Consider the following 20,164-nt stretch of genomic DNA (forward strand, 5'->3'; position numbering starts at 1 on the left):
ATTCATTCGTTCAGCAGCTGCCTCTTAAACCTTAGCACACGTTGTGTTTATAAAACAATGCTTGAATGCTTGATGGACACTCGCTAGGTTTTCAGACTCAAAGCATGTTTCCGTAGATATCATGACACGATAGTCACAACGAATGCATGTCAACATGTAACACTGGCCTTAAAATAACACAAAGTACCAAATAAATAAGACTTAAAAACTACATCTTTAAACTTGATTTTACCCAGACTTAAGTTTGCTGTGAAACTAGCTTGTTTCATACTGAAGGCTAAGCGACATGCTAACGGATAAAATTATAAACTCTATTTATCGCCAAATCACAAACATAATGGATAATATTGGGGCGTGAATACAAATGCTTGTGTTTTTGTTAACGTTTATGTGAGAATACAACAATAGTAAGCAGATGTTAGAAGATTTTAGGCGAGACGCTGTCGTCCTCAGAGCTGATTCGAAAGAGGCCGGAAGAGACGCTGGTGTACCATTAAAACAGTTCCGGCGCTTTTACGGTGCAACCATGAAATATTTCCCCCGCGTTCCTTACAATGCGGATTTCTCTCGTCACAAGATGATTTTAAATATTTGAATAATTTTTTTAACTTAATTTATTATGCCAATATCTAACTAAACTAAAATAAGGATCATCATTGCAAATATTATGTTCGTACAAAATGAAAATGCCTGAACTGAAAGATCGAACCTCAAACTGGGGGACCCTGAGATGGTGCCAGGGGGGTCCCGGTTTAATGACATTTTATAAAATAAATTAATGTATCATAAATTCTGTGTAATTAAATCTCAGAAAAATAAAGCTTCTAACCAACAGCACTACATTGAATAATTTATTATGTTTTGTTTCATTCAAATTTTAAGCTTTATGTCAACAAATTGAGATGCACCGTAAAAAGGGGGGCCGCACGCTTATAAAGTTTGAGAACAACTGAACTAAATGATAGACAAAATAATCTAGTTAGATGTATTTTAGTTGCACTTGTTTAACCTACAAGTTAAACAATTTAAAATCTATGAGACGATTGATTTTTTTTAGTATTTACAGAAAATGAAATTATTTTTTCTGCCATACCCATTAGGCAAAAAATATATTTGGAAATATAATTTAAAATATATTTCAAAACATACAAAAATGGCTAAAAATATATGTGCTGAAATATATATTGTAATATGTTTACAAAAATGTATGTTTTACCAATATAATTTTTAGCCATTTTTTATATATATTTTGAAAAATGTTTTATATTTACGTTACAAACCTGTAAACATAACAGTTCTGCTTAACTGCAAAAAATGTACTTATAATTTATACATTTTATAAAACCTTTTATATTTTGGCCAGGATATTTTTTTTTTTTTTTTTGCCTTATGGGTTGTAAAATTATAAATGTATTACTTGCCCCTGAAATACATTTTGAAATATATGTTAATATATGAAGGTTTAAACTAAATGTTCTAATTCAAAAATATATTTAATTAAGCTTTACTTTCTAAATGTATTTAGCATATATTTAAAACACTTTTTTTGAATTAATAGTTTCAATTGAACTTTTAGAAACATCTGTATTTTGTATAATTGTGATTAGCTAAATGTAAACACATCAGAAATCAATATAAACACATTACAGTGAGTATACCCAAACTGTGCTTGAGCTGTATTGATTTGTTCTTTTAATGGTCTTTTAACAGCAATAACTACTCACAGCCGCAAGCATCAATTATATAGCCGCAAAAAACGTCTAGACTCGAAGAAAAACGACTTTCTATGATGTGACACAATCACTTCAAGTACCAAGACGTCCCTATGTAATCCCAGTGTTTAACAGTAATCCCGTTTATCATCTATCTTGCATCACAAGGTTTGATGTCAGCATGGCTCTGCAGTTTAGTCCCATTGGTGCTGATGAGAGGGAGTGGAGCGCGTCACCGATTGCGCGCACTCACTCCACAGCCGAGACTGACGCGCATTTCTGAAGGAGTGTCGCGTCTTTGCATGTTATTCATTGGGCTAAGAGATAAAATTCACATCCAAATTCAAGATTTACAGTAATGGACAGTTATAATATCGCTTTAATTGATGCGTGCATGGCCAGATCGGTCAAATCCAATATTAAAGCGAAACCCGGCTGCTATGGAGACTGAGCGCGCATCCGTGTTTCTGCTGCCGGACCGAGCGATGCTCTTCACCCTTCAGACGGTAAACAAGCACGGGTGTGCCTAAATGTGTCTTTCTTAAGGCCAAAACGAAATTTACTGAAGGATGGGGTACGCGGACCCGACGTCTAGTAGAGATTTGTTGGGGAACAGATCCCTTTGTTTTATTTTCATATGTGCTTTTGGACTGGTCACCTTATTGCAGCAAATCCTCTATGGCAAGAATTACATTAAAAGGTAAGATCATTGGTTAGCACTGATGCATGCTTCAAAAATCTGATTACTAAAGAATAAATGTAGGTATTATGCACAATTTGTGCTTTAATATGAAATTATGTAGGCTACCTGTATAACAAATGCAATTTAGGAGCCATTGAGTCATGTTACACCCACATACGATGATTTTTGCTTGAAAATCTTTTTGAACTTGATATCCATCGAATCATGCCATACACAGTCTCTTGACTGACTGTCTATGCAGCGAGATGCTTAAGTCCTGGTTTTCTTCAATTTTTCTTTCTCTCCTCTCGCTTTGCTTTTCTCTATCTTTCTGAACAGCACATACATCTTGCCTAAAACCTGTGTGACAGCAAAACAGATTTAATTCCCTTATTGCAAAACATTCCCTTTACAGTGACGTCTTATGTTAAGGAAAATATTGGGATGTCATTTAGATCGAGCCCACAGCCTCGATTCAAGCACTAATGCATTTGAATCATAATGTTTCATAAGACCCTTCAAGCCTTTTTGATGCCACTCAGAAATGACATCATACTACGAACAATCCCGGAAAGGTGAATCATTGAGTTTTTTTGGGAAGGGAGGTATGCAGTGTGATGTGGCCCAGCGTTGCGAGGGTGTTTGAGTGTGTGCGTGTGTGTTTTGTCTGTGTAAAATGGCGTCTCTCGTAAGAGGCGCCCCAGTGCATTATGGTTCCTGCGTCCCAGCAGATGCCCATATGCTGAATTTAGCTTTTTCACACTCCCACCTGAACCCCCACCCTTCCTCTGCGTCCACCTTTACACGCAGAAGGATTCATGACATCAGAGGCTGATGGCCACAGATTGCATGAATGCTGTCCTGTATCTTACTATTTATTCTGCTGATGTAAAGAGAATAAGGTTTGGCTTGTAATGTAACATGCAAATTGACTTACATTGAAATGAGAATAAATTGAGACTTTTGCTTACAATCCTGTCTGATTTTATGTGATATATATCGGAGTGAAACAGGTTCAATGATAAGAAATGTTAGTCAGGAATGGATTAGATGATGATATGAAGTCTTTGGTTAGAGAGGAGATGAAAACAAAGCACAAAGATAAAAATATTTTTAGATGTGTCGTTTCAGCAAATTATTACATTTTCAGTTTATGAAGTCAAAAATGTGCACTGCTCAAATAAAGACCAGCGATGTGCATTAAGAATGTATACAAGCTCAATTTCATCTTTATTATTTTGTGCATGTGTTTGATTTTTTATACATATTGCATTTTTAAATGCTCTGGAAAAGTTTGTTTTTAATGCATCACATAACTGTAAAAAAAAACCTCACTGCCCAATTCCTCTTAAACCCTTCTGCCAGGCTAAATTATGACTTTGAATAATTAAAAACACTTTAATGTTGCTCTCTTTCATTTGAATCATTCATAAAGCTGTCGTGCAATGCAGAGGATAAAAAGAAACTTGGCATGATGCTATAACTAAATATCACGCTTATTGAAACAGGACTGAATTGGCCAGATTGGAGATGTTCCTTTTATGGTTAATTTAAGGTTCCAGTTAAACTGGTACTTGATTTAGGATCAGCTTCTGCTCTCCTGCAGCAGGCTTTAAATTTCTTCATCGGTCTGGAGATATTGAGTCGCTAAGTGGCTGCTCCATGCAGAAAAAGTATTGACATATAGCTACATCTTCAGCGGTGACCTCTTAATTATCTGCCTGGTTGCAGAAGAGCATCTCTTCTTCATTCTCTCTCTCTCTGTATCTCTTTCTCTCTCTCTCGCTCTGATTCTGTTCTCATTGCATTAGCAGCTGAGTTTGCATTTCTTGTAGTGGTTAGTTTGTACAGGAAGTTAAGAAAGCTGATGTCTACTCTACATGACCTTCGATGATGAAAGAAGATGTAGGAAATGGCCTTGTGGGTACTAAAATATATTAGGATGGACTGCAGATTTCAATATGAATTCAAAATAAACCATATACGTTCTTAATACACAATGGTCTTATTGTGCATGATCAATTAGTGTAACTTAATTAAAGGTGCAGTGTGTAACTTTTAGAAGGATCTAAAGACAGAAATGCAATATAATATATATAGCTATATTATCAGTGGTGTATAAAGACCTGTTATTAATGAGCCATTTTTATCTACATACACTGCGGGTCCCCATACATGGAAGTCGCCATTTTGTGCCGCCATGTTTCTACAGTAGCCCTAAACGGACAAACTGCTGTACAGAGCGCATTTTATCACTACTGTACAACATCATGTTTGTACGTTGGCGGCTACTGTAGCTTCTCTAAGCGTTTCGATGAATGGTGGACTGAGCCATTGGGTGCAATTCTCACTGCCAGATGCCGCTAAAATCTACACACTGCGCCTTTAAAAAAATAAGGAAAAAGTAATTCGAAAAAACTTTTTTATAAGTGCATACATTTTTTATATTTAGGACCATAAATCTTACATCCCAAACACTTGTTAATAATCTGGATTATTGACTGTGTTCTAATCCAGTCTTTGTTTTAGATTATTTCCGTTTTAATCCGTAAATTTTTCCAGTTTTATTCCATTATTTTCCTGTTTTAATCCATAAATCATTTAAAACAAAATGAGCACTTGCAAGTTTAATATCAAGAATAAATCCATGTGCCGAACATTTGCAACATCTGTCCTCAGTTTAAAATATTATTCATATAATCCACTCAGTCACACTTTATAAACTGCTTTCATTGCATGACATCAGATCAGAATCGTTTTTTGACCTTTGTAACTGAGGACTTAGTTTCACTACCCCTGCACCTGTTATTATAAGAGCATTTGCCAGTTGCATTATTTTATTATCTAATGCATTGACATTCAGACATATTTAAATGCGATTGCCAATGTGGACAGTAGCTCATGCAGTATTTCAGTGGTTGTCGTGTCATTTCTATTCTCTATCTGAATCTCTGACATCAAGCACATGTCAAGTTTTGATGGTTTCATCACATACAGCCAGTAACAATACAAATGTGTGTGTTTGACATTTGCTGGCATGAACGAGTTAATGAAACTTTAAACGACCTGCCTCATTTTCTCACTAGTGGGCAACAATTTACCCGCCTCAAAGGAGAGGAGGTGGGCAACTGGAGCGGTCTCATTAGTTACCCTGATGATGGAGGAATGAAGCCGGCCAGAAATGGAAGGAAAAGGTACAAAACCGCACAGAAACCTCTTAACCACACCTAACACTCAGAGAGAGAGAATGAGAATGTCACATAGTGAATGATAACTCAACCGCTTGCATGTTTGGACTGGATATTCATCAAATCTCATCAGCCAATCAGACAGCAGAAATGACCAGCTGTGGCAACCCACTTACTAACATCAGAGCCAATCAGAGAACCAGGAAAAATACAACAACAGCAACCGTTCAGTGGTTTGGGTTTCCCATTCGTTTTTCCTATAGGCACTTAAACTAATGACCAAAGGTTTGTTGTGGGGAGCTTCGGCAGTCCAGTCCAGTAGTTGTTGACGATTGCTTTGGATTCATTTGTTGAGCACAATGCATTATGGGATAGTGTATTTCGTGCCAAGTGTACATTGTATACTGCACATTTTGACAAATGCAATAGGTCGTTTGGGCAACTATGCATGCAAATTAGTATCCAATGTCTGCAAAAATGTTTAATCGCAACTAATCATTTGTAGAATAAAAGTTTTTGTTTACATCATATATGTGTGTTTACTATTTATAATAATTATGTAGATATAAAGAAATACCGAGCCCCTAAGGTGACATTGGAGTAAAAAAATGTGCGCACGCGAAACTAAACGCGACAGTTTCACGTGCGCACGCGAAACTAAACGCAACAGTTTCACGTGGGCAAGCGAAACTAAACTTTATTTAATTTTTGCTCCATGTCCCCTTAGGAGCTACGTAAATACACACACATGCATGTATAATTTATTTTAAGAACAAAAATAAATTAAAATTATATATAAATATAAAAAATGATATACACATATACTATACTTTTTTATATATATATTTAAGAAATAATTCTATGTAAATATTTTTTAAATATATATTTGCATCTGTGTATATATATATATATATATATATATATATATATATATATATATATATATATATATATATATATATATATATATATATATATATATATATATATATATATATATATATACATAATTATTATATACAGTATAAACTGATTCACAATGGTAAGCTTAAAATAATGATATATACTTTGAGATTTTACGGGAATTCATGAAGTAACTTCATAAGTAAATTCATAAATTAAGGTGCAACAGAGATGGCGACAGAGAGGCAAAAGTTACCGATTGCAACTTTAGGTTCAACATCAGTATCCTATAGCGAACATAGCTTCTGTACTTCACAAAATAGTATGAATAATTTTGGGGGAAAACTACACATCCCATGAAGCATTGCGCATGATGTAATTGATTCATGAACAACAGCGTATAAACCAATTGAAAAATAAATCTTCATTTATAAAGGCCAGATTTACTAAACAGGGTAAATTAGCGTAAAGCCCTACGTTTTTTCTGCATACGCGAACATACACACCCAGTCGAACGCATAATTCATTTGACTCATACACAAGTTTAAAGCATGCACACTGTGATAAATTGCAGTACCTCTCGTGGCCTACATACTAAATACTCTTGTAGGCTACTTCTGATCACGAAAGTGCATAATGCGCACTGTACGCGGACCCTTGCGCACACATAAAAAATGGATGTTACTTTGGTTCCTAAGAGCGCAATTTCATAAAAAGTGTCAATGGGAGTGGAAATTTCTGCAAGTGCAGGCGCAAAAATCTAATTTCCATAATAAGCAACGCAATCTACCAAGAGCAACACAAATTAACGTAGGATTTAAGAAAAATACCTTAGGAAATACTGTTGCATGATTCAATGCACTACACTACAAATGCACATGCACTAAGGTTAGTCGCAAAAACATTGGCGTCCATGCCTTTTTAGCACTAATTTTTCACTGCATGTCTTACGTAAATCCTGACAGTATTTTTTGTTAAAGCACAAAAGAGGCGTTTGCATTTGCACAGGCTTTTAGTAAATCTGGCACTAGGATACTTATAAATAAAGTCTTTAGATATGTTCACAGTGCTTTGACAATTCTCATTTCTCAGATGATGGTAGTGTAGGTCTTCAAAGGAGGTTTCATATTGAAACTTGAATAACTTGCATGTTAAAGTACGGTATGTATTTAATCGCTCTCAATGGAAACGAATGGGATTTATACTTACGAAATCCTCTCTGTTGTGGTTTTCAGTACTTGGACATCAGCTGAAGGGCCAAACTTTTAAACTTTAAAGCTAACCCACTTGTATGCATCTTGACAGATGTGTCCGTCAGAATTTTCAACACTCAGAAGCTCAGAGCTCCGTAGTTATCACGCCCTGCCTAGCTGACATTGAGAAGAAAAAAAAAGAGCAGAGAAGGTAGGCCACACTGATGGCATTTACAGTGCACTTCCTTACCAACCTCACGTCCCCTTGAGGACGTCTCCTTCGTCCTTTTCCATCTGGTCTGAGAGGGTCCGATTGCTTATGCTCTCAATGCACTTCTGGTCCGTTCGTGCATGTTGTCTGCAACCCTCCATCTGCTCTCGAACTCCGACCTTTGACCTCATCTCTCCCCGCTCCCTCACCTTGCCCCCTCCTGGGATCCTGTGGATGTCATGGCTCCTTGTTACTGTTTCTATGTATCCCATCATGCACCTCTAAAACCCCCCTCACACCTCACCTGTGTGTGTCATGACATAGCACACCTGTGTGTGTGTGTGTGTGCACGTGAACACTGTATGTAGTGGATTGTGTGAATGTCTGTCATGTGATCTCAACGCACCTGATTCCCGCTTGCACATCGCTGCCTTTGTCGTTAAAAAAAAACAAGACGATTTTTTGTCTTTTGGGTTTTTTTCTTTTATGAAGGGTTATGTGATATGTCATCAAAGATGTTTGTGGTCGGTCTGATCACACATACAAGAGCGTTCGTAATTACCCAGTGTGCACCTCTTCAGGCTACAGTACAGTCACGTCACAATGTCACTCCAGCCAGAGATGTATGGAATCGCTAATGTGTTTTGCTTTTTCTCTTATGTCTCAGCCTTTCATGTTTAAGTTTGTTTCTTTCGCTTTTGTTGTCATTGCTGTTCATTTTAAACATTTCTTTTCATATACAACACAGCCTGATAAAATAAAGCCTGTAGAAATAATGGCAGATTGGATCAAATTAAAGGTTTGTTGCAGAACCAAGTCAACTGTATACTTAGCTCACTAGGGTTTAATGCCGTACCGTTTACAAATCCATGTGATCTTTCCAGTAATAATAGTATTTTATGTTGCTAATGTAAGATTGAATATCTAAACATATTTAAAAACATTTTGATTACAAACCTGATGGGATGCAATGATATTATTGTGTCTTTGTTGTTAAGTAAATGAAAGAAGAAAATTGAAAAATGTGTTTTTCCATAGAAAGTTTATCATAGACTTTAACGGAAGTTTTAAATATCAAACTTCAAATCTCCCATCAGCGTGGTGACCCAGCAAGCAGATGTTGCGTTTTAAAGACGTCTAATAGCCACCAAACACAAAATTTGGGCTCTAAAAATGTAATAGACTTCTAACCAAAGCCCAAACGTTAATGAACACCTTGTCATCACTGTTGACTTTGCTGATGTAATATCAAATCTCACAGGTTATATCGGCAAAAACAACGTGACCAAATTCAGGTTTATTTTGGCTTAAACTGGATTACTCATAGCCGGACTATACCCAGCAAATAATGCAGCATGAAGTTAAAACAACTTGGTTTGGCAAGTCAATTCAACCTACTATTTTAAGTTTTGGCTGTAAAGGGATATGAAAAAAAAAATCTGTCATCATTTACTCATCCTCATGTTGTTCTAAACCTGTATGAATTTCTTTTTTCTGATGAACACAAAAGAAGATATTTTGAGAAATGATGGTTAACACACAGGAGTGAGTGACCATAGACTTCCATAGTAGGAATAAAAAGATATATGGAATTTAATGGTCACCGTCAACTGTGTGCTTGCCATCATTTATCAAAATATTTTCTTAGTCATTTATCATAATACTTCCAAAATATTTTTTTCCTACTATGGAAGTCTATGGTCGCTTACTGCTGTGTGTTTACCATCATTTCTCAAAATATCTTCTTTTGTGTTCATCAGAAAAAAGAAATTCATACAGGTTTAGAAGTGAACTATCCGTTTTAATTTTTACGTTAAAGAGGACATATGAAAATCAGATTTTTTCCAAATGCTATAATTGGGTCTTCAGTGCTTCTATCAACCTAGAAAAAGATCAACCCAGTAACTTAGTTTTGGTAAACCATTCTCTGCAAGCATGTGAAAAAATAGCTCAATGAAATTTGGCTCCCCTTGTGATGTCAGAAGGGGATCTTATTATAATAATACCGCCCCTTAATCTGCACTATTCAACCACATCACTGCCATTTAGTGCAGAGATCAACTTATTTGCATTTAAAGGACACACCCAAAAACAGCACATTTTTGCTCACACCTCCAAAGTGACAATTTTCACATCTTATAATAAATTATCTGTGGGGTATTTTGAGCTAAAACTTCACATACGCACTCTGGGAACACCAAAGATTTATTTGACATCTTAAAAAAGTCTTGTGAAATGTACCCCTTAAAGTAACAAAAATATATGTTGGTTTGACAAAAATGCTGCATATTTTTTTATAGCGTGAGACGTGAAATTACGGCTAACTAGACCCAATATAGTCTGGCTGTGAATAACCCACTTCTACCCCAAATACCCTTTGAATTTGGTTACATGGCATTTTTTCCAAAATAACTTGGAGATGTACGATGTTCCATCATGTAAGCAAAGTCAGCAGGTGTTCAAGGTGTTTGCTTTCATTTCTTTTACATCTTCCAAGCGTATCGCCAGTTCTTAGGCAATGATTAGACTTTCAATGACACTACCTTGTTTTAGCCAAAATGCTTGCTGCGTATCGGGCCTAACCTAGACGGTAAAATGATGCCTATTGCTTGCTGGGGAGTGATATATGATAAGCTGCTGAACTTCATTTTCTGATTTCATTTTTAATATCAATACGTGATCTGCAGTAGCAGGCCAACCACCATTATAGTCCATTTAAACTCCATTAAAACAGAAAGGTAAAGCATTGAGGATGTTTATTCATTGCTCAAGGAAACAACAAAGCCCTACTGAAGAGATAACTTCTTTAACGTCTGATCATCATCTAAATGCATACTGTTTATTCATTTATTTCACATGCCTACATTTCAATGTTTTAAAGCATATTTTTTATTTTTGTTTCACAACCAAGGTGAGGACACATCTATCTGTTTTAACCCTTAAGTCTCTTATCATTGTGTTGAAACTTTTTTTCCCAGAAAAGCAGATGATATATCTAGCTTAGAAAGAGAGATCTTCAGATGTTTCTTGCATATCTATATAAATACAAATAAAATATATCATAATTTGAACCAATCTTGAAAGAGATTTAGCATTGCAACCCAAAAGAGAATTTGCAGAGTCAGAGGCTTTTAAAACTCTGATGTACATAAATAATGCATCAGAAAACTACTAAGTTTCAGTTTTTTCAGCTGTTTTCCATTAGAAAAACCATTTGCTTTACTTAGAGGGATTTACAATATAAAAATTCAAGCAGGACAGTTCAGGATCTTCAGTTCATAATCTAATGATGTTCCTTCAGTGTTTTTTTGGTGTTGTGTTCAGGTTGTAGAGATAATATATTTGTGACTTTCTCTTTCTGCTGTTTTCCTACTGTGTCCCGTTGTCAGGTATCTGGAACATTCCCAAGGTTCTTTGGAATACAATTCCACAGCATGCAAGAGTCTACGACAGGAGATCACAGATGTTAAAGTACTGACCATGTGAGTCTGTCTTTCACATGTTTGACAGTGTCTGTGTGTACGTGCGAATCGAGCGTTCCAGCGGGACTCAGATTTCCTGATGAAAGTCTCCTCTCGAAGGACAAACCCTGTAAAAACCTCTATTTATAGAAATATCTTATCTGTACAAGAACACCATCTCTTTTGCTCTCCTTAAATCATTGCTGCTTGCTTAAGAAAGCACTATCAGTATAAAATCTGTCTTAAAGGTCCCCTGTTGTGAGCCAGCTTACAAGATGTAAAATAAATCTGTATGTGAAGCTTTAACTCAAAATACCCCATAGATCATTTATTATAGCATGTTAACATTATAGGTGTGAGCAAAAATGTGTCGTTTTTGTGTGTGTCCCTTTAAATGCAAATGAGCTGTTGCTCGCAGTTCGTTTTCCAGAGGAGGGCGGAGTTTCAAGAACTCGTGCTGCAGCAAACAGTCGCAACAAAGCAGAAGAATCTCACGCAACAAGTCAGTAGCAGTGTTCAGCCTTACATGTTTGAACCAGTTTAAAAAAGTCAATCATCTGACTGTACTGTGCATATTAAATGCGTGTTTAAAAATAAGCATTGCGGTATAAAAAACAAAGACATAGAGCTCAGGTCTCACGCTTTCTTCACCTGCTACATAGTTAAAGCGATAGTTCATCCAAAAATAAAAAATAAATGCTGTTTATTTACACACCCTCAGGCCATCCGATATGTTGATGATATTATTTCTTCAGTATGATATTTTGCAGAAACCCCAGTGCTCTGTGATTCATATAATGCAAGTCAACGCTTTCCGTCACTTTGAGATATATCCAATACAAAAGTAATCCCCACGTCTCCTGGTGACATTTTGACTTGTCTTGTGAAGCCAATCGATCGTTTTTTGCAAGAAATTAAACGTTATTTACAACATTATTAGATTATTTAAACATGAGTGCGATCTTCTTCTTCTTCTTCTTTGGGCTTTTGGTGCCTCTCACTGCCACCTATGGAGCGGGAGGGTAAAGCGCACTTCCTGGATTTGAATAATTATTATTTAAAAAGCAGTGAGTGGATTTTTGCCATTCTAGGCAGGTCTTTTACGCACACTGCGGACACATATTGATCATATGAATCATATGGATTGTTGAGCAGAGTTGTGCTGTTCATTTTTGAATGAGCAAACTTATGGAGTTTCTTCAAAGAAGTGACCTGAGACTTTTGTATGGGCTAGCAATACACTTAAAACCACCCAGAACACCTTAGCAACGCCCCGACAACCACCCAAAACCACCTTACATCATGGATGTGTGTTTATCTGTGTGTTTTTCATTCAGGGTGAAGACGTCAGAATTGTTTGAGAGATGGAGGAACCTTCAGGTGTGTAAGTGGGAGCAGAACAAGGAGGAGGTCGATCATTTCAAGTAAGTACACAATAAAACAGAAACACACTTTTGCTTGCTTAATAAATTTTTTCTCTTAGTGGTGGTTTCTCAGACAGGTCTTAAACCTAGTCCCAGACTAAAATGCATGTTTGAACTACAAAACAGCTTGCACTTGCATATCTTAACTCTTTCCCCGCCAGCGTTTTTCTTTTAAAAAGTCGCCAGTGCCGGCATTTTTTATGAATTTCACATGCCTTCCACAAAATTTTCTTCTTTAAGTAAATAAACTAGGGCCGGGACTCGATTAAAAAAATTAATCGAATTAATTAGAGGCTTTGTAATTAATTAATCGAAATTAATCACATTTTAATCACATATAAATATTTGACCTAAGAACATTGAGAAGTTATTTTTTCACATGGATTTTTAGTATACCATGAATAATGACTGAATACATAAGTTTAAGCAACAAAATATTGTTTATTTTTGTTCAACCAAGTCGTTGTACTTGGAGTCGGGCTAATGTCCACGCTAGCTGCTATATGTTTTGCATTGAGATGATACTTGAGGCTCGATGTGCTGCGGTGATATGTGAATTCCTTGTTGCATAGCTTACACACAATCATGCTCTTATCGACGCTTCCATCTGTTCGTTTTTATTTAAAAAAATTCCCATCCACGGGACCAACCAAAGCGATCTCATCAGCTTCTTCGTTCATGTTCACTGTGGTTTGTTGTTGTCTGAAGTCACTAGTTGGTGCTCCAGTATAATCGGTCCGCCGAAACTCATCCAATGAGAAATGTTCCGCGGTGCAAAAATAAGTGCGATTAAAATGCATTAAAAATGTGAAATGCGTTATTTTTTGTGTAATTAATTAATCTTAATTAACCCGTTAAAGTCCCTGCCCTAAAATAAACATACAATATATCAAATGAAAGAACAGACCCTCTGCTAAAAAAAAGCAACTTTTATCCTACCACCTTTATATCACCCCTCAAATATGGGTAAGTTTCTTCAAAAATACCACATTTTGATCAAAAAGCTAAGATAATTGTATTTTTGTGAAGGACTTTTAATAGACACCACAATAAGAGCAATCCTCAAAACAAACAGAGTTTTTACTGTTTGCCCTAATGAGTTGTTTCTGGGTTTTATAAGTTGGGTAAGAGCGCCACCTGGTGGCTAATAGCAGAAATACGGATTGCCTGAAAATTTTCAGGGAAGTGTTTTCTCTTAATTGAAAAAGTAAAAGTTAACTCGTCAATAGTGAGGAAAGAGTTAAAACATATATTTTGTCTCAAGATGCACACCAGTAGTTTTTTTAGTAAAGGTATTTTTGTAAAAACTCCTTAAATGTCCTATATAATTAAGGTCTATACTGTAAAAAATTGCTGTAGTTATGTAGCTGTTTGCCAGTAACTTACTGTAGATTTAAATTGACAGATTGTTCAAAGTGAAATGAACTTTAAACATTAACAAGTCTTTGTCTTTGAATAAAACTATAAAAAACGGCCTCAAGCAAAGCATTCTGGGAACTAGAAATCTTCATCAATATTTTTCTGTTTTTTCCCTCACATTTTGGTTCCCAGAATGCTTTGCATGATGCTGTTATTTTATAGTTTTATTCTGTAAAGATAAAGACCTGTTAATGTTTGATGTTCATTTAACTTTAAAAAAACTGTTGCCAGTAAATTTCAATCTACAGTAAGTTACTGGGAAACAGCTGCCAGTAATACTGTAATTTCTACAGACTTTTATTTACTGGTTTTATCCTGTAGGATTCTTTGTTTTTAAAGAAGTACTGATGTCATACCTGCCTGTATCCAATTGGATTTCTTAACAAAGTAATGATATCATCTTGTTTGTCCAATAGGATGTCTCTGTCACGATGCTGCAATGCCCCCTCCTTCCTGTTTACCACAAAGAGAAATACTCCCTCTGGCACAAAGCTACGATATGAGGTTGATACAAGTGGAATCTTGCACATCAGCCCCGAGATTTTTAAAATGTTCCCTAATGTGAGTGAGAGCTTTTTAAAATCAATTTCTAATGCAAAATTAGTCATAATATCCTTCAGGAATGTGTACATGATGTCTTTATTTATGCATAATTGTATCATAATTTAGGTATAAAGAAAATCTTTACGGTTTGTTAAGGACCTCCGTATATTGCCGGATATTAAACTGAAATATTATATAATGCACCTTTAAAATAGGTATTTGTCAGGGTGCATGGGTCTATAAAGAACCTTTAACATCTACAGAACCTTATTGTATCACAAAAGGTCTTTTATAGTGAAAACAGGTTCACTTTGGGGAACCAAAAATGGCATAGCTGCAAAGAAACCCTCATAGCACCTTTGCTTTTAGGAGTAAGAATAACAAATAACAAAATCCTGTAGAAATCTAATGTAATATCCATTAATCCTTAAGAATTTAATCAAAATTATACTAAAATTCAATTCTTTTATGCATATTCCTGTTGAACGAAAAACCCCGCAGGTGGATTGATATCTACCTCCGATGAGTCACACATAAACTAACACACAATAGTTATCTGTGTAATCTCATCTTCATTTAAGGACCCTGCCTAGCATTACAAATCAAGCATCCTCAAGTAGCTGCATGATGGCAAGCGTTACCTAGCAACCTGTGCGGTGATCACACCCTAGAAACCCAATGCCTGCATCCGTTGCCTATAGCAACCACCTCACAGCAATCATCCGTATCTCTAATCACATTTAAGTCTTTTCTGTCCGGTTTCTGAATGTATTTTCTGCTCTGAACGCAGGATATGCCCTATTCCAAATCACAGTTCAAGAAATGTGCTGTTATTGGAAACGGAGGCATCATTAAAAACAGCAAGTGTGGACGAGAGATAGACGCGGCTGACTTTGTCTTACGGTAAACTGCCAGTCTTTCTGTACATAACTACACAACTCTTTATCCTGTAGCTCAGTTTGTGTTAGCACAAAAGCTTGTGGGTTTTGATACACATGCACGGATGTAATGCACCATAACTCACTTTGGATAAAAGTGTCTGCTAAATGCATTACTGCATATCTAACTGATCTTTCTCCTGTCATCTTTCAGATGTAATATTCCACCCATCTCAGATATGTACAGTGAAGATGTGGGATCTAAGACCGATCTTGTTACCATAAACCCCAGCATTATAACTGAGAGGTACAAACTTTTATTTAGCCTTATAATTTTGATCTAAATCCTAAATAGACTTTACTGGACCATTAGACAATAGATTTGTGCTTTTATGTACACTAGAGGGTGCACAAATACTGCACATTAACCGGGTTTGAATGATATTTATCTACAGTACATGGTTGACAAAGTAGTACATTCTCTTGCATTTTTAGATAAAAAAATATATTTTCAGATTTATTAACTTAAAGAGACAGAAGTCGTCAGTGTAAAGTGTGTGTAATATTCTGACAACCTTATAGTTTTGTGCATCTTTAAATTAAAGGGTAGACAGTTAAAGAGCTCAGATGCAAAACCCTGATATGTTATCCTGTAAATTAGCATTTTTTTACAAGGAGTGTTTTTAAATGGCCTGAAATTTTGATGCTCTATAATGATATGATGCTTCGTTGACCCTTGCCAATAGCTGACTGTCTTTATAATAAATATGTAAATAAATTCATTTGGAATTATGGATGCTTTCTCATTTAGCATTTTAATTAACTATATTGTTACAATTTTATCATGTTTATGTGTAATCTTCACATGAAAGGATCTAGTGTTATATAATGTATAATGTATATTGTCAAAAAATTTACATATGCAAACAATGCAATACATTTCTTTTTTTAAAGGTGCCAAAGAATGCATTGTAATAATCTGTTCAATTTTACTTTGATATTTACATAGAAGGTTTGTAACTTTATTAAGTGCTAAAATTATCCAGAAACATTTTTACATGTTCATTTACAGATCAGTGGTGGCTGACAGCTCATTCGAAGGGGGGAAATTCAAAATAAGTGTTCGGAGTGTCATGTGTGTTGCTTGTGTTTTCAAAATATGTGTTTGTTGGGTCATGTGAACGATGTGCATCACGTGTTTTATCAAAATAAGTGCCTGCTGCACACGCATCAAAACCGTTTATGATAAAAGAGACGCTCACAGTCACAAAATACATGCAAGACACTGCCTTAACATTAAACTCTGATTACACATGAGATTATGCGAAAATTTTCAAACAAAAGTATTTGATGAACGTATAATATGTGCCGAGAGCATTCGTTTAAAGGATTAGTCCATTTTCCTAAAAAAATCCAGATAATTTACTCACCACGTCATCCAGACTGTTGATGTCTTTCTTTGTTCGGTCGAGAAGAGGTTGTGTTTTTTGAGGAAAACATTCCAGGATTTTTCTTGTTTTGATGGACTTTGATGGACCCCAACACTTAACAGTTTTAATGCAGTTTAAAATCGCAGTTTCAATGCAGTTTCAACGCAGTTTCAAAGGACTCTAAACGATCCCAAACGAGGCATAAGGGTCTTATCTAGCAAAATGATTGTCATTTTTGACAAGAAAAATAAAAAATGTGCACTTTTAAACCACAACTTCTCGTCTATCTCCGGTCCTATGACACGCCAGTGCGATCTCACGTAATTGCGTAATGACGTCAAAAAATGACAGTCGTTTTGCTAGATGGGACGCTTGTGCCTCGTTTGGGATCATTTAGAGTCCTTTGAAACTGCATTTTAAACTGCATTAAAACTGTTAAGTGTTGGGGTCCATTCAAGTACATTAAAATAAGAAAAATCCTGGAATGTTTTCCTCAAAAAGCATGGTTTCTTCTGGACTGAGCGGGGAAAGACATCAACATTTTGGATGACACGGTGGTGAGTAAATTATCTGGATTTTTTTCTTTTATAAGATCCCCTTCTGACATCACATCAAATTTTAATGACCTGTTTTTTACATGCTTGCAGAGAATGGTTTACCAAAACTAAGTTACTGGGTTGATCTTTTTCACATTTTCTAGGTTGATATAAGCACTGGGGACCCACTTGAACATGGAAAAAGTCAGATTTTCATGATATGTCCCCTTTAACATAAAGAGACAGAACTCGGCAGTGTGAAGTTTAATATTCTGACAACCTTTAGAGAGGATTTGTATAGATTTGTGCATCTTTAAATTAAAGAGTAAACAGTTGAAGAGCTCAGATGCAAAACCCTGATATGTTATCCTGTACATTTTTTTTTTACAAAGCAGTGTTGCTAAATGGCCTGAAATTTTGAAAACGAAAGTATATAAGGTGGTATAATATATGAGGTGGTGTTTAGCATCTTTTGTATCTGGGCTCCTCAGTTGTACATATCTGTAAAAACTTGTGAGATTTTCACCTAAAAATTAAAATTCTGTCATCATTTGCTAATCCTCATGTTGTTCCAAACCTATCTAAATGTATTTGTTCTCCTGAACACAACTGAAGATATAAAAAAATTAATAACCAAAAAGATCTGGGGCACCATTCACTTCTATAGTATTTTTTATCCTACTGTGGAAGTCAGTGGTGCTTGGTTAGGGGGATGGTTCACTCAGGGATGGGGGTTCTGTCGTCATTTGCTCACTCTTGTGTTGTTACAAACCTGTATACATTTCTTTGTTCTGATAAATACAAAGGAAGATATTTAGAGAAATGTTTGTTACCAAACCGTTTGTAAACCCCATTTACTTCTATAGTATTCTTTTTTCTTACTATGGAAGTGAATGGGGTCCACCAAAGGTTTGGTTACAAAAATATCTTCCTTCGTGTTTATCAGAACAAAGACATTTATACGGCTTTGTACCAACATAAGAGTGAATAAATGATGACGGACTTTTCATTTTTGGGTGAGCTATCCCTTTAAGATATGTTTGCATTGTCATTTAAAGTCATTCAGGTATGACATCATTCTTTCTCTTTGTCCAGGTTTCAAAAGCTGGAGAAATGGAGAAAGCCATTTTATGATGTTCTCCAGAATTACCAGAACTCTTCTGCGGTTTTGCCCGCGTTTTACAACACAAGAAACACGGACGTGTCTTTCCGTGTCAAATACATGCTGGATGACTTCGAGTCCACCCGTGGCGTGTTCTTCTTCCACCCGCAGTATCTCTTAAACGTGCAGCGTTTCTGGGCTGTGCAGGGCGTGCGGGCCAAGCGCCTCAGCAGCGGTCTGATGCTCGTTACCGCGGCGATGGAGTTATGCGAAGAGGTGCATCTCTACGGCTTCTGGGCGTTCCCCATGAACCCCTCTGGCATCTTCATAACGCACCATTACTATGACAATGTCAAGCCCCGGCCCGGGTTCCACGCCATGCCGTACGAGATCTTCAACTTCATGCACATGCACGCTCGCGGCATTGTGCACGTGCACACGAGCCCTTGTAGGTGAAAACGTTTGATGTGTGATCTGATTGGTCTGTTTTGTAAACCTCCTGCTGTTTAGTGCCGCTATGCATCGCTGAGTTAAAGGCCAGACGTTTTACTACGTGTTTTTACGATATTGTGTCGGACAGACACCGGTACTCTAATGTTTGCTGTTTGGTGATTTTATGTAGCGGTGTTGTATTCGTGTCATCAGCTTGAACATGAGGTTGACCATTTCAGTCGTGTCTGACCAGTTAAAACATTTATGTATAAAGGTAAATGCTCGTACATGTGTACTGAAAGAATGTAAGATTATTTAAAAGAAAGTAAAACTTGATCACATCAAACACAGTTGTATATGTTGAGGAATGGTTGGTCTCTGTTTCACTCTCTCTCTCTCTCTCTCTTTCTCACACATACAATCTGAGATTTTAAACATGTTTCCTTTATATAGAGTTCATGTTTTCAGGTTGTTTGTATATGAAATAACTGTGATAACTGTGTGATCTTATCACTTTACAAAGACTTTACATTGACTTTGCTATTCTCACCGTTGGTTATGTCTTAGCTGCACTGGACTGGCACAGGATTATTGAATTATTTTATGTTTATGCTTTAAAATGTATTCATGTCAGTTTATTTATTTATTATTGAGCTTGACATTTCTTTTCACTGTTTTGGCGATACGAAGAAAGTTATTTGTCAAGCCAATCTGTTTCTGAGCTTTTTTGACCATCAAAGCATGGTATTTTGTATTTTAAATATATTTTTAGTGTCACAGACACACCAAATGCTACCCGTATCTCTCTCTCTCTCTCTCTCTCTCTCTCTCTCTCTCTCTCTCTCTCTCTCTCTCTCTCTCTCTCTCGCTCTCTCTCTCTCTCTCTCTCTCTCTCTCTTACACACACACACATAGATATCCAGTTCTGGTGTCAGGTGTTGAACCAGTGTTAAATAATGAATGGGTTTCAGAGGTTAATCAGTGTTAATCAGATGAACATAGTTTGATTTCTCTGGAGTTCCCTTTCTTCACACTTACACACATAGAGAA

At 36.2% G+C, this 20,164-nt stretch overlaps 1 protein-coding gene across 6 annotated transcripts; it reads left to right on the plus strand.

Annotated features, from left to right (window-relative positions):
- The first annotated feature begins 1,935 nt into the window (after positions 1-1,935).
- Positions 1,936-19,975, plus strand: st8sia5 (ST8 alpha-N-acetyl-neuraminide alpha-2,8-sialyltransferase 5). 6 transcript variants are annotated; one of them, XM_055180747.2, is made up of 10 exons: positions 1,936-2,412; positions 5,481-5,588; positions 7,791-7,889; positions 11,279-11,371; positions 11,769-11,852; positions 12,688-12,774; positions 14,610-14,754; positions 15,527-15,639; positions 15,829-15,921; positions 18,676-19,975. In XM_055180747.2, the coding sequence occupies exons 1-10, from the start codon at positions 2,282-2,284 to the stop codon at positions 19,136-19,138; spliced, it is 1,416 nt and encodes a 471-aa protein (XP_055036722.2). In that variant the 5' UTR covers positions 1,936-2,281; the 3' UTR covers positions 19,139-19,975. The 6 variants fall into 6 exon arrangements, with proteins under 6 accessions (XP_055036722.2, XP_055036723.1, XP_055036726.2 ...); XM_055180748.2 differs by lacking the exon at positions 11,769-11,852 and having other exon boundaries at positions 1,938-2,412; XM_055180749.2 differs by lacking the exon at positions 7,791-7,889 and having other exon boundaries at positions 1,939-2,412.
- The last annotated feature ends 189 nt before the right edge of the window (positions 19,976-20,164 follow it).

Source organism: Misgurnus anguillicaudatus, chromosome 9, assembly GCF_027580225.2.
Source record: "Misgurnus anguillicaudatus chromosome 9, ASM2758022v2, whole genome shotgun sequence".
Lineage (NCBI taxonomy): Eukaryota > Metazoa > Chordata > Actinopteri > Cypriniformes > Cobitidae > Misgurnus > Misgurnus anguillicaudatus.

Coding starts and splice junctions, on each gene's coding strand:
- st8sia5 (XM_055180747.2), top strand. CDS start 2,282: ATGGGGTACGCGGACCCGACGTCTAGTAGAGATTTGTTGGGGAACAGA. Junction 2,413..5,480: donor GGCAAGAATTACATTAAAAG/GTAAGATCATTG, acceptor TTTTCTCACTAG/TGGGCAACAATTTACCCGCC. Junction 15,640..15,828: donor GCGGCTGACTTTGTCTTACG/GTAAACTGCCAG, acceptor GTCATCTTTCAG/ATGTAATATTCCACCCATCT.